Here is a 14425-nt window from a genome sequence, read left to right as displayed (position 1 = left end):
AGAACTGTTCTCAATCAGGGACTCATTTACTTGTGCACTTTATTGATTTTCTTTTGTTCTCTCTGTATTGTACAGTTTGTTTACATTCGTTACCTGTTCACAGTCTTTCATTTGTTTAAGCTGTGTACAGTTTATTTTCTGCATTACCAGTTAGTGGTAATTCTGCCGTGCCCGCAGGAAAAAAGGAATCTCAGGGTTGGATGTGAATGTCATCTATGTACTCTGAAAATAAATCTGATATCTGATATGGAGGTAAGGTACATTTGTCAATGAGAATTAAATGATCACAAACACAAGGCAGAACCTGCAGTGCTGACTGTGGTGTCGATCGCAAATTTTCCAAGCTCACTTCACACACACCAGCAGAATTTAAACACAAGCAAATAATTAGCTTGGTAACTCTATCTGTTAAAAGCACTCCTTGAAGAAACAAGTATTGTGGCTTATAAATATCTCCTGGGACAATGGGAACAAATGTTTACTGTTTATAGATCAGCTGGTGACCCTTCAAACAACCATAGCAAAGTGAAGTTCACTTCCAACCAGGAGCGACCAGAAATTAAGACACGGAAGCAAATTTCTTACCCGATTCTGATGGGCTTCGAGCTTGATGAATGGACATTTGCGCAGGTCCCCCGACAGGTCGGCAAAGGTCTGCGGTTTGCTTTGGTTATCGCGGTCGTGCGCGGCCAGAGTCCGAACAAGCTGTTGAGCAGCCCACTGCCTATGCTGGGAAGACAGCCTAGAGGAGAGGCAGCACGCTGCTAAGGCATTAGCCAGTTCCAGAGGGCCTATAGCAGAAGGATTATAGGAAGGATGGGCATATAAATGGGCAATAAAACCTGCTTAAACAAAACAGTTAGATAATACCCCAGTGAATGACGGTCAAGAAAAGAACAATGATGGCATTGTACTCATCTAAAAATACACATAACTACAAAATGATTTCACAAAAAATATACAAAATATGATCATTTTAAAACAGACAATTTCTATTTTCAAGTCTTTAGGAAAAAGATATAAAGCACCTGGTAAAATAAAGAACATTTGAAATGGTCATTGTCTCATTTTGGAGATAAACATTTACAGAATGTTTTTTTAATATTTTATTTAATCAACATAATAATTAACAAATCGCAATATTACAGTGTTAACAAATATACGTTGAAAGTATATATATAAAAAAAAGAAAAACTAAAAAAAAAATCCCTAGACACCCCCCTCCCCACTAAACCTAATCTAATTCCATAACTAATCTAAATATATTATATCATACATATTAACAAAACATTATTTTGGATTGCCTCAGATGACACTCAAGGAATTCCAAAAATTATTATTGGTTCGGGGAGAACCTCACTGGTCAGGAGAATTTTTAAAAATAATTATAATTTTTATCTCCTTAGGGACCCCAAAATATTTACAGTATATAATGCCGTATAGGACGATCCCCCCAAACATTTCACCTTAAAATTGGGTTGTCTTATACACCAGGTCTAAAATTCGAACCTTGACGGCAAAGTCCAACACCGCTGCCATCCTCCTGCCGGCTCTGATGAAATTTCACGCGCGCCCTGTTAGTTATTTACGAAGTCTCCGAGCCTATTACAGGAGCCCTCAGTGGTTTATTTTAAAATATCCAAATAAAATGTAAACCTTCATGACAATTTGTTATTAAAATATTGTGATTCGCTTTCAACAGCATCCACTGGTCAGCAGTAAGTGCCAGATTTGGAGTAGTCTTAAACTTTTTAAAATTAAATTTAGACATAGCACGGAAACAGGCTATTTTGGCCTTCAAGTCTGTGCCACCCAATTTACACCCCTTTAACCTACACTCCCGGCACATTTTGAATGCACTAACTGCTCCACCAACAGGGACCTACATTTTGGTGCAAATTCTGGAGTCATCTTAAACACAAATCCTCCTATACGCTTGCATATACAACAACAGGAAAACTGATGCATAATGGACAAAGCTTACAAAGATATTAGCTTAAAATATGTTTTTTTTTCACAAAAATGTGAGGCGGGTTATAATGACTCCAGTACACGTACTGCATTCAACTTCACAGATCAGTGCAAGAGATCACACATACCTCTTTTCTCCATCTCCACTTTATCGTAAGTTGGTCTCAGTTTTGCTCCCTTGTCAGCCAGCAAAGCCACTAATGCTTGAGTCACAACAAAGTTTGGCGTGGTGACCAGCTTATTTTCTTCAGCAATACCTCGAAGGAAACTGGGCAGAAACTTTCTTTGGATGGGATCGTCTATGGTTGTGAGGTTCATACCAGTTGCTGCTGAGATCAAATTCTGGAAAAAGAGTTTTGAGCATAAAACATTGAAAAATACTCCTGTAGATGCTATGAAAAGGCCAATGTTAACCCTTTGGACTCCAACCTTTCATAATATACAGTGGCCTCCATAACATTTGGGACAAAGACACTTTTTTTCTTTGTGCTCCACACTTTTAAATGTGTATTCAAACAATTCCCATGTAATTGAAGTGCACATTCCAGATTTTATTCAAGGTTATTTGTGTACATTTTGGTTTGACCGTGTAGAAATTACAGCATTTTTAAAAAAATACATAGTTCCCTAATTTCTGGGCACCATAATGTTTGGGGCATTTGGCTTCACATGTGCTTTTGAGTATTTAGGATGTTTAATTGCTTCAGTGGTGCAGGTATAAGAGAGGCTTGTTTCTAAGCTTTCGATCACCTTTAGTTGCCGTTTTTCAACATGAGGACCAGAGTTGTGCCAATAAAATTCAAAGAAGCTATTATGAAGCTGGAAAACAAGAATAAAACAGAAAGAGACATCACCCAAACCTTAGGATACTAAAATCAACCAATTGGAACATCATTAAGAAGGAAGAGTGACCTGTTCCTACAGGACGACTTGCCTCTGGAGGGGGAGAAATATCCTTGCGGCAGGTTTGCTGCTCTGGTGGGTTTAAACTCAATTGGCATGGGGAGGGAAACCAGAGGGTTAAGAATAAATAGTGAGGTGGAAAAGGATAAAGATCATGCAAGGACTGCATGTATAGTCAGAAATCAAAGGTTTGTAAGTGATAGAAATGAATTTATTTCAATACAAGGAGTATTGTTGGAAAGGCAGATGATCTTAGGGGTGTGGGATTATTGCTATTAGTGAGACAGATGCAGGAAGGGCAGGACTGGCAGCTCAAAGCAGGGTTCCATCATTTCAGACGAAAAAGAGGGAAGGGATGAACGGTGGAAGAGTGGCATTGCTAGTCAGGGAAGATACGCTCCAAAAGTAAACCAGGAAATTACGGGCCGGTGAGCCTGACATCAGTAGTAGGTAAATTATTGGAGGATCTTCTGAGAGACAGGATATATAAGTATTTGGACAGCCAAGGGCTGATAAAGGATAGTCAGTATAGCTTTATGCATAGTAGATTGTATTTAACAAATTTTTCCAAGAGGTTACCAAGAAAGTAGATGAAGTTAAGGCTGTAGATATTGTTTACATGGACTTTAGTAAGGCCTCTGACAAGGTCCCACATGGGAGGTTAATTCAGAAGGTTTAGACACCAGGTATCCATGGAAAGATTGTAAAATGGATTCAAAATTGGCTGAAGGGGGGAGTGGAAGTGATAGTGGAAAATTGTTTCTCAGGTTTGAGGCCTGTGGTTAGTGGGGGGCCTCAGGGATTGGTGCTGGGACCATTGTTGTTTATATTAATGATCTGGATGATAATGTGGGAAATTGTATTGTAATGGAATAAGTTAATAAAATAGATGTTTAAAAAGGGGGGGGGGGAATAAGATTAGGTAGTTCAGGCCACTTTTACAAGCAGATATCACATTACAGAGACAGAGATTGAAGCTGAAACAAAAAATGGGGGGGGGGGGCGAAGAGAGAGAGAGAGAGAGAGAGAGAGAGAGAGAGGGCTGCTGCAGTCAGTGAAAGGCAGCAAAGTGAAAAGCCTGCTTAAGACCCCACTTCAAGATGGGTTTTGAGTTCCGAGTTCAGCCTATTCGAAATCTCTGTATTCACTGGTCATTGTTACTTCTTCTGAAATCAGGGAAAAGAAGAACCTTTGCAGTAACCTGGAAGAGGCACGTTTCTTCGGAAAGATGCTTCGGTTGATGAGTGAAGGAAATCAGTTTGTGTGTCCAATGAACAAAGAACTAAAGACCCTCCTGAGTGGTACCAACTTAAATTAAGGCACCAGGGCCTGTTGAATGTAATGACTGTTTTACTTTGGGAACAGTACTGAAAACTGCTGATCCCAGTGAACTTGGAGAATTGAACAGTAAATGACTGGACTGTGAAAAAAGAACCATCTTGAATACACACACATCTTACCTTTCATAAATCAAAGTATTGAATACAGGAGTTGGGATGCTGTGCTGAGTTTGTACAAGACATTGGTGAGGTTAAATTTGGAGTATTGAGTGAAGTTCTGGTCGCCACACTATAGAAAAGATATCAGTAAGATTGAAAGAGGGCAGAGAAGATTTACTAGGATCTTGCTGGGTCTTCAGGAATTGAGTTTCAAGGAAAAGTTAAACAGGTTAGGTCTTTATTCCTTAGGGTGTGGAAGAAGGAGGGGAGAGTTTATAGAGGTTTACAAACATGAGAGGTGCAGGCAGAGTAAATGTGAGTAGGGTCTTTCCTCATAGATTAGGAGAGATAAATAGAAGAGGACATGGACAGGGTGAAAGGGGAAAGGTTTACGGGGAACACCTTTTTACTCAGAGGGTGGTGGGCGTGTGGAACGAGTTGCCATCTGACTTGGTGAATGTGGGCTCATTCTTAAGTTTTAAAAATAAACTGGATAGAAACATGGATAGGAGAGGTCTGGAGGGTAATGGAATGGGTGCAGGTCAGTGGGACTAGCGAATGGCCTGTTTTCTGTGCTCTAGTGTTCTATGGTGAGCTCAGTAATCGCAAAGGGACTGGTATTCCAAGGAAGACCCCCAGTACTGATGACGGAAGAATTCTCATCATATTGAAGAAAAATCCCCAAGCGTATGTCCGACAGATCAGAAACACTCTCCAGGAGACAGGTCAATGAATACTGTCTCCAGAAGACTTCATGAACAGAAATACAGAGGCTACACTGCAAGATTCAAAGGTGATATGCTTTGGATCTTTCATAGTTCTTTTATGCCTCCACACTTTGCTCTTGCCATCACTCTGATACAGGTTAATCTTGGTCTCGTCTGTCCAAAAGACCGTTTACTAGAATTTTGCGGGCTCTTTTAAATACTTATTGGCAAACTGGCCATCCTTTCTGTGGCTGACTCATGGTTTGTATCTTGCAGTGTAGCCCCTGTATTTATTTTCATGAAGTTTTCTGCAGACAGTATTCATTGACACATCCACACCTGCCTCATGAAGTCTTTCTGATCTGTTGGGGATTTTCCTTCATAATGATGAGAATTCTTCTGCCATCAGCAGCGGAGATCCTCCTTGGAATATCAATAGTGGAGATCCTCCTTGGAATACCAGTCCCTTTGTGATTACTGAGCTCTTTTTTTTTCTCCCAAATTGTTGAATTTAGATTGGGTGATGTTTTATTCCTGTTTTTCAGCCTTGCAATAGTTTCTTTGACTTTCATTGGGCACAACTCTGGTCCTCGTGTTGAAAAATGGCAACTCTAGACTCCAAAGGTGATCAAAAGCTTAGAAGCAAAGCTGGTTCTCTTACATCTGCACCAATGAAGCAATTAAACATACCTGTATAATCACAAGCACCTGTGAAGCCAAATATCCCCAATATTACGGTGCCATGAAACTGGGGAACTATAAATAAAATTAAAGGGCTGTAATTTCTACATGGTCAAACCAAAATAACCTTAAATAAAATCGAGGATGCGCGCTTTAATCACGTTAATTTTTTGATTACAAATTTTGGAGCACGGGGGATAAAAAAGTGTCTTTATCCCAAACATTATGGAGGGCACTGAATACTCCGGACTGGGTCCATGGGTAAACTTCAGTATGAAAGGTTAAAAATCAGTATGAACCAGCTGGAGGTTGGGTATAAAACCAGTACCGGAAAACAAGGCCACGGAGTCCAAAGGGTTAAAACTGCGCACATCAGTAAAGACAAGTACATAGCTAAAAATGACCAAGGAGTGAAATGTTCTTTTCAAGTTTAGAATTGATGCAAAACATCAAACGTTTTAATGGGGGACTTTTTCACTTCTGATTCTTGTTTCAGCTGAAAGCATTAATAGGTCACCATTAACCAATTCCAAAAGAGTTGGAGATTTCTGTTGATCGTTGCACAAACGCACATCTCCAAAGTGAAACACCGATTCAGAACGTGTAAGTAAAGACACTGATTGCGAAATGGTATACCAGTGCAGAGATGGCCTGATGGTGTGGGCCAAATCCATAAGTCAGACCAAGTGGAGGTAAAATGCGAGCATGCTTGACTGTTCACTCTGCCGGTGTCCTTATCATGGAGCCCAGTTACAGAGTAGTGGCATACTGCCCATTTTGCATCCTCCATGTGCTTTGTACCAGGCAAGGCTGGGGTACAAATACCAATTGCATTCAATTACACAGAGTCAATGATCCTTTGGAAAAGGTTACGAGCATAAGTGGCAGCTCATTTGACTGGTTTTTAATTAAATGTATTTAATTTTTAACCACACTGTTAATGTTTTAAACCTCCAAATAACTGTAAAGAAATCTCCTCCACAAACTGTTAAAATGACCGCCAGGACAAGTCTGTGGTAAGTTGCAAAGCAAGTTGCAGCCTGCTTTCCCTCTGACCGGCCCACCCCTCCCTCCACATCCGGACAAGTATTGGTGGGTGGGGAATCACGGCTAGATCCAATGACCTTGTAGCTGCCATGTCCGCAGCAATGACTCTCACCTTGGGAAAAGGAGATTAAACAAGAGCAATAGGAAAAAGTGAATGTTTGCAGAGAAGTGGCTTGTCTCTTTCTCGCTTCTGCCATGATGGCATACAAGATGGACTTTGAACCTCAAAAATGCCACCCCAAAACCATGCTCATCTTATATGCCAACCAAGTATAAAATCCAAACCTTAATATCCTGTGGTTTAAAGTATCCCCAGTGGCAATGCAGAATAGCATAAAACACTCATAACTCCTACGGTTCTAAACCTAAATAGTTTTTCTACTGAAACGTGCATTTGGGAACCTGGATTAATAGTAGTTACATTAAAAAAAATAAAAATGTATTATAAATCTTTCTAAAATAACAGGACAGCCGACCAAGCTAACAGTCGCCATTTGCAACACCTGACGAACAGTAAGAAATCAGCCAGGGTCCCAGGGTGCATCGTGTATACACTGCCTCATCAGGCCAGTATCCATAAGTAAATCAACAGATCAATTTCAAGGAAATGGTAAAATTTTACTTGACACCATGTTTGCTCTTGTAAGAGAACCGATGCCTAACTGACGTCATGAGGGCTTGGATTACACCAGCTGGGAACGTTTGATGCAAATTAATAACCATATAACAATTTACAGTACGGAAACAGGCCATATCGGCCCTTCTCATCCGCAACGATTGACGGGAAACTCCACCTACCCACTTCCTTGCCCATAACCCTCCAATCCCCTCACATCCATGTACTCATCTAACCTTCTCTTAAATGACAGAATTGACCCCGCCGAAACTACCTCTTCCGGAAGATCATTCCACTCAGCCACCACTCCCTGAGTGAAGAAGCATCCTCTTATATTACTCCTAATGTTTTGCCCGCTAACCATTAACTTATGACCCCCTTGTTCCAATCTCCCCTTCTCTCAGGGGAAAGAGCCTATTCACATCTACTCTATCTATTCCCTTCATAATTTTAAAAACCTCAATCAAATCCCTCTCAACCTTCTAGGCTTCAATGAATAAAGCCCCAGTCTATTCAATTTTTCTCCGTATTCAAAATACTGCAATCCAGGCAACATTTTTGTAAACCTTCTTTTGTCTACCTTATTTATATCATTCCTATAATTTGGAGACCAGAACTGCACACAATACTCCAAACTTGCCCTTACCAATGCCTTAAACAGTATTTTGCCATTACTTGAAATGAATTGGCAAAATTTTAAATAACCAAGACTGTAGTGTGGTTAACAGCATAACTCCACTGGTCCGTGGGATGGTTGGTAAAGGACTACTGGGGCAGTAAGCTCTCAGTGGTAAATGCCAGACTTGGGGAAGTCTTATACAGCAAGTAGAGCTCAAAATCTATATTTTAAGAGGAAGTTCTGGGGTCGTCTTATACTCATAAGCCATTTCATTGACTTAAAGTAGCCTTTGATGTCCTGAGGTTGTGATCCATTCAATGCAAATGCCAATATTTCTTTCATCAGTATACCCAATAATAATTGCGTCATTAGAAAATCTTACCTGTGTGCACAACTGAACAAGCAGCTTTGCACCACTTGGGCTGTTGGAAGCTAAGCAGCCAACTGCAGTACTCAAATAGGCCAGGCAGGAGATTGGCTTGTTGACTTTGCCGTGAGGTCCAGGAGGGCGTTCGGAGATGCTGGTGGTACCTGGACTCGGGGTGAGGCCTGCTCTCCCTGCTGCAGCCAGACACATCAATCGAACCAGGGTCTTGATGTCAGTCAGCCCCAAGGACTCCAGACCTGCTGCCAGACTGCAACCGGATCCACTGGAAAAGAGGGGGGGGGGGGGAAATATCCACCATTGAGAAGCCCGTTAAATGTCTGGAAAACTAGTGTTCACCCTTACCAGGCTCAGAACCTTATAGGATATTGTAAAGTCCCCTCAAGATGAGAAATTGTTTTTGAATTGTTCACACGCCTCCAGCTCTGCTAGTCACTCTGTGTGATGCTGAGAGATGAGATGGATGAGAGTTTCTTTGGGAAGCACAGTTACAGCGCCAGGTTCGAATCTGGCGTTGTCTCAGGAGTTTGTATGTTCTCCCCATGTCTGCGTACGTTTCCTCCGGGTGCTCCAATTTCCATCTACTGTTCAAAACGTACTGGGAGTTGTAGGTTAATTGGCATATTTGGGGGACATGGGCTCGAGGGCTAGAAGGGCCTGTTATCGTGCTGTATGTCTAAATTTTAAGACTGTCATGTAGAATGACAGATGCACCAAAATTCTTACTTTCTGCAGGCAAACACGAGTACAAGATACACCAACTACAATGGTATAAATGAATACTGCAATATGCCAGGATAATAAATACAAAAGAATAGATGAGAAAAATATATCAAGTTCAGTTAGTGCAACGAAAAGAAGAGACAATTGTGCAAGGTGACCTTTTATGGTTTAGAGTAAAATGGAGAGGTGCAAGAGCCTGAAAGATGTTGGGAAGAAACTGTTCTTGAACCTAGACTTTAGGATTCTGTACCACCTGAAGATAGCGGTGACAAGAGGTTGTGACCAAAGTGACGAGGATCCTTTATGAACCAGGAGATGCGAATCGGAGAAAAAGCCACCAATCTGTGTCACTGGGGCGAGTGGGAACTGTCGAGAAAGCGTAGAATAAGTGTGCTGGGGAATAAACTGGTGCGAGAGGGGTTGGAAAGATGATTGCTGAAATGAGTATGGGTCAAAATTGAAGTTATAGAAAGAAAGAGGATACAAGATCAGCCCAGTTCGGGATAGTTCTTGCAACCAATTCAGAACGTATGTGTATCACAGGTACTGAGAACCAGAAAAGTGCGTGGCATTGTCTGCATCTGCACAAATGACTTGATTTAATTCCACAATTGGATTTAAATAACAATTCACTTATGCACTGCATAAAGATGCTCCTGTAAGTAAAACAATGGTCCCATAATTAAGTAAAAAAATCTTGATGAAGAAGCGAAAAGTGGAAAAATTTAAATACACAGCCAACGCTCAGAATATCTGATACTGAAAAATAACAAATCCTATTGCTGCCCAGTAATTATATATTGATACTCATGTATTTGTTACATACCTAAAATGTTCAAAACTAATTTAAGTGTTTCATTTAGTGGGTTGTGAGATTTCTGTTCTTCATTTTTTTTAAAAATTGTTCAAGTTTCAGTCTAAAGATCATTTGGATACAAATGAAATGGAAAGGTGTTTAACTTGCAAAAGATTACAGTTATGCAATTCCCTTACAACTGCAAAATCACATTAATGATTTCATGGCATTTGTCTCCCATGTGGGTGGTATGGCTAGCGTAGCGCTTAGTGCAAAGCCTTTACAGAACCAGCGACTGGGACCGGGGTTCGAATCCCACGCTGTCTGTAAAGAGCTTGTACGATATCCCTGTGTCTGCACGGGCTCCAGTTTTCTCCCACCCTTCAAAACAGGGGTTGTGGGTCAATTGAGTGCAGTTGGGCGGCACGGGCTCATGGGCCAAAAGGGCCGGTTACCATGCTGTAATTTAAGTGTTATAGCTCGAGGACATATAAGCCATGACAGCATATTCTCATCTAATTTATAGAGGATCTGTTATTCACCACATGGAATGCAGCAAAGAATACCCCATCAAGCACACCTTGTGATTAAAATATGTCTGAACGCTTTCAGAAAAAATGAAATTGAAAGAAAAGCATAGCTCCCCACTTGCAAGATATAAAATTTATTTCTAGCATTGAACAATTGAAAACTCACTATTTTTCCTTCGAGTGACATACAGTATTAACCACGCTTCCCTCCTGTCCAGCCAGAATTCAACCAGAGATTATTGGGCTTGAAAAGCACTTGTGCCCCAATGATGTCATTCCTCAAGCAAAGCTCCTTTCAAAGTAAAACACAATACTAGAGGAACTCAGCGGGTCAAACAGTGTAGCAAAGATAGATAACCAATGTTTTGGGCAGAAGCCCCTCATCAAAGTATGACAAAATGTAAGCAGGTTCCTGTATAAAATGGTGGCGGGAGCAGCATGGTCTCACAGCTCACAGGTGGATGGGGGGGGGTTGGGGGCGAGGAATGCCAGTAAACAGGGGGAGGAGGGATGCTTTTGTGAATTGTGAGGGAAAGGGGTGAAGAGCTGGAGGGAAGACGACAGAGGGATGGGGAAGAGAGGGAGAACAGGGAGAGGGCTAGCAGAAACTGGAGGTCAAGCCTGAAACACTGGTTATGCATCTTTATCTTTTGCTCTATAAAGGACACTGCTTGCCCTGCTGAGTTCTCCAGCATTGTTTTTACTTCAACCAGTGTCTGCAAACTTTCATGTTTTGCTCCTTTCAAAATTTTGAGTGGTTGGAGGGAGGGTGTGATGAGAGGCCACACTTGCCCAGGTACGGACCCACCTGAATCTTACCAGCAGAGGGTACCTGACCAGGACCTTGATCAGATCACTTTCATTCTTCAGACATTTCTACCCTGCTCTAACACCCAGATTCCCATATCCCCCGCTGAAATGTTGATCTTGCAACAAGGGACAGAGATAAGGTAGATAATTATATCCCCCCCCCCCACCCCCCAAAGTAAGGGAACCTAAAGCTAGAGAGCATTAATTTAAGATGAGAAGGGCAAGATTTAAAAGGCACATGAGGGGCACCTTCTTCACACAGAGGATGGTGGGCCTATGGAATGATCTGCCAGATCTTGGCCTTCATAAATCAAAGTATTGAGTTCAGAAGTTGAGATATTCAGGTGAGGTTGTACAAGACATTGGTGAGGTCAAATTTGGAATATTGTGTGCAGTTCTGGTTGTTAAACTACAGGAAGGATATCAGTAAGATTGAAAGTAAGATTTACTAGGATGTTGCCGGGTCTTCAGGAATTAAGTTACAGGGAAAGATTAAACAGGTTAGGACTCTATTCCTTGGAGCGTAGAAGAATGAGGGGAGATTTGATAGAGGTTTACAAAATTATGATAGGCTCTTTCCACTTAGATTAGGAGAGAAAAATAGAAGAGGACATGTACTTAGGGTGAAAGGTTTAGGGGGAACTTTTTCACTCAGAAAGTGGTGGGTGTGTGGAACGAGTTGCCATCTGACTTGGTGAATGTGGGTTCACTCTTAAGATACATGGATAGGAGAGGTCTGGAGGGTTATTGGATGGTGCAGGTCAGGGGGGCTAGTGTTATGATTTTTTTCAGCACAGGCTAGAAGGGCCGAATAACCTGTTTTCTGTGTTGTAGTGTTCTATGGTTCTAGAAGAAATAGTAGAAAGGACAATTGTAATACTCAAGACAGTTAAAGAGGTGCACAAGGAAAACCTGCATTGACCTATTACCCATTTCTCCACCCCCTCCTTCCCTCCCTCCTCCCACCTTTCTATTTGGCCCTCTGCCTGATTTATGACATTCCTGATGAAGGGCTCAGGCTGCCTTTTACTTCATATTGTTGTTTCAAACGTTTAACGGTTCCTTTTATTGTCACACAATGCATTAAAAATGGAATATTCATGATTTACTTCAACATTTGTCTGCTGTAAAGCAAAGGGTTGTTCTGAGCATTGCCTGACACTCCTAACAATAGGAGAAAGCAAAGCAAAAGAGTCTCTTTAGAGGCAATGAGTGTCCGTGGATTTGCCTCCACCAGGTTGCAGGATTTGTGAAAAGACAGTGTGGGCTCCTTTTAACAGGATTTTGACAGCGCCATCATCTCCAGATCATCATCTGTGGAGTAGCACTCCATCTATATCTCCACTCCCTGCTCTCCCGGATCCACAGCAGGAGCAGTGCTGCAATTTCTTTCGTGATCTGCTGAGTTTCTCCATCACGGTTGTGTTCCAACATTAGACACTCGTGCCACTGACACACAAGAAGCTGCAGATATTAACCCCTTGAGCAAATAATGAGAACCTGGAGGGATTCAGCAGTCAGACCACATACATGGAGAGAGAGAGAGCCAATTAACTTTTTGGGTCAGGACCGTTTTATGAAAAGCAAGAAGTTTTGCATCAAAATGCTTGCAGGTTAAATTAAAATACAAGGTAGGCTTTACTCAAACCATTTCAAATATTTCTTTTCATGTTCCTAGAAACTAAAATTCTGGTTTGGAAAAGGAGAAAAATAATAAGAGTTATTGTACTGATATGCTCTGAACCTGGTTGTTCGGGGTCCTTAACTGACCTTGCAGCAAATGGGAATGATCTTATGGAACATAACAGTACAGATCAGGCCCTTCAGCCCACAATACTGTTCCAACCTATGTAAACCTACTCAACAATCTAATCTTTCCCTATTTCATGCCCCTAACCTATTTTTTTTTTACACCCATTTTTCCTTTATAAGATTTATTTTCCACTCTCAGATGAACATCTTGAGCACTTTTGGTTGAGATTCTGTGCTGTCATTAAGATTTGAATTTTAAGTAATGGAATCTTGGCAAATAAATCAATCTACTCAACAGCTAAACAATCCATCAATAGCTATTTACGTATCAGAATGATCTATGTGAAATATATTCCGAGATACTTCATTGTGTGCCAGATTCCCATGTCAGAATTGAACTGATACAATTGTTCATATCTGTAATGCCATGAAGCAGTTCATGAATATGTAAAATTATTGAGACTTCTAATATGATTTGAGATGTCCGTTTAATTGATGAAAGGAGCTTAAAGAGTCTTTTCATTCTACAGGAAATAACATTGGTGAATGAAACAAGTTCCTTTTCCAAATCGTTCAACAAATGATACTGGACAACAAATTTATTTCAATGGGTTGGCTTCCTGAAAAGTAATGGGGATTATGATAGACAACTTAAAAATGAAAACAAAGATAAGTTCAGGCTCGCTTTATCAAGTAGGAAGGTGGAGAAACATTAATTTTTATGGAATTTGGCATTAAGCGTACACACGCCTCAAATGTAACAGAATGTTGCGGCATTGACGAGACTTTTCTGCTGCCTTGAATCTTCCTGAAGACAATAAATGCCGTTGTTAAGTAGACTTACTGAGCTATTGCCTGAAAAACATGTGCATCAACATGCGTTCAATCTATATCAATGTAACGCACAGCATCTCTATTTGTGAGCTGCTTTTATAGCCTGCCTGCATCTATCCTGACTAAGCATGCACAGGTCTAAGACAACATTTGCATAGCATCTGTACTGAGTGTATGCCTGGGCATGCTTGGACTGACCAAACCCACACAGCTCACTTTGTGGGCAATATGCTAGTAGATAAAATGTGAAAGGAAATCACACAGGTGTTATCTAAAAAAATGGTATGTGAAAGGAAAAGTTTCAGGTGATTTTCATGATCAGCTGCCCAAAATCCATAAATTATGCCCAAAAGTGTTCAGGAAGCAAAATCTTCATTGTCCAGTGTAATTGGAAAAGATTGTGGGGCAGGTGAAGAAAGGATCCCCATATCCTTTCACGTTGTAGGGCTACATTGCAAGTTGCAAGCATCAACCTATGCGTAATAAGAGCACTACACTGCCTCTTGTAAGTCAGGTATCACAAGATGTACAAGTATTATTGACCATGAATTCCCTTTGCACTCTGAAAACAATTCCAAATGGTTAATAGTAAATTTGTGAGGGGGAAAAAAT

The 14425-nt window shown here is 40.9% G+C and overlaps 1 protein-coding gene across 9 annotated transcripts in view; it reads right to left on the bottom strand.

Annotated features, from left to right (window-relative positions):
- herc1 (HECT and RLD domain containing E3 ubiquitin protein ligase family member 1) overlaps positions 1-14425 on the bottom strand; it is a 221413-nt gene that overhangs the window by 61789 nt on the left and 145199 nt on the right. For all 9 annotated transcript variants that reach the window (XM_069902884.1, XM_069902890.1, XM_069902891.1 and 6 more), the window contains exons 49-51: positions 8366-8633; positions 2100-2313; positions 586-791 (exon numbers count right to left, since the gene is read on the bottom strand). In XM_069902884.1, the coding sequence (XP_069758985.1) occupies positions 586-791; positions 2100-2313; positions 8366-8633 (688 nt within the window). The remainder of the gene's footprint in view (positions 1-585; positions 792-2099; positions 2314-8365; positions 8634-14425) is intronic.

The sequence above is a fragment of the Narcine bancroftii genome, chromosome 11 (assembly GCF_036971445.1).
Source record: "Narcine bancroftii isolate sNarBan1 chromosome 11, sNarBan1.hap1, whole genome shotgun sequence".
Taxonomy (NCBI): Eukaryota; Metazoa; Chordata; class Chondrichthyes; order Torpediniformes; family Narcinidae; genus Narcine; species Narcine bancroftii.
The sequence above is the reverse complement of the archived record's forward strand: the minus strand, read 5'-3'. Positions and strand labels throughout refer to the sequence as shown.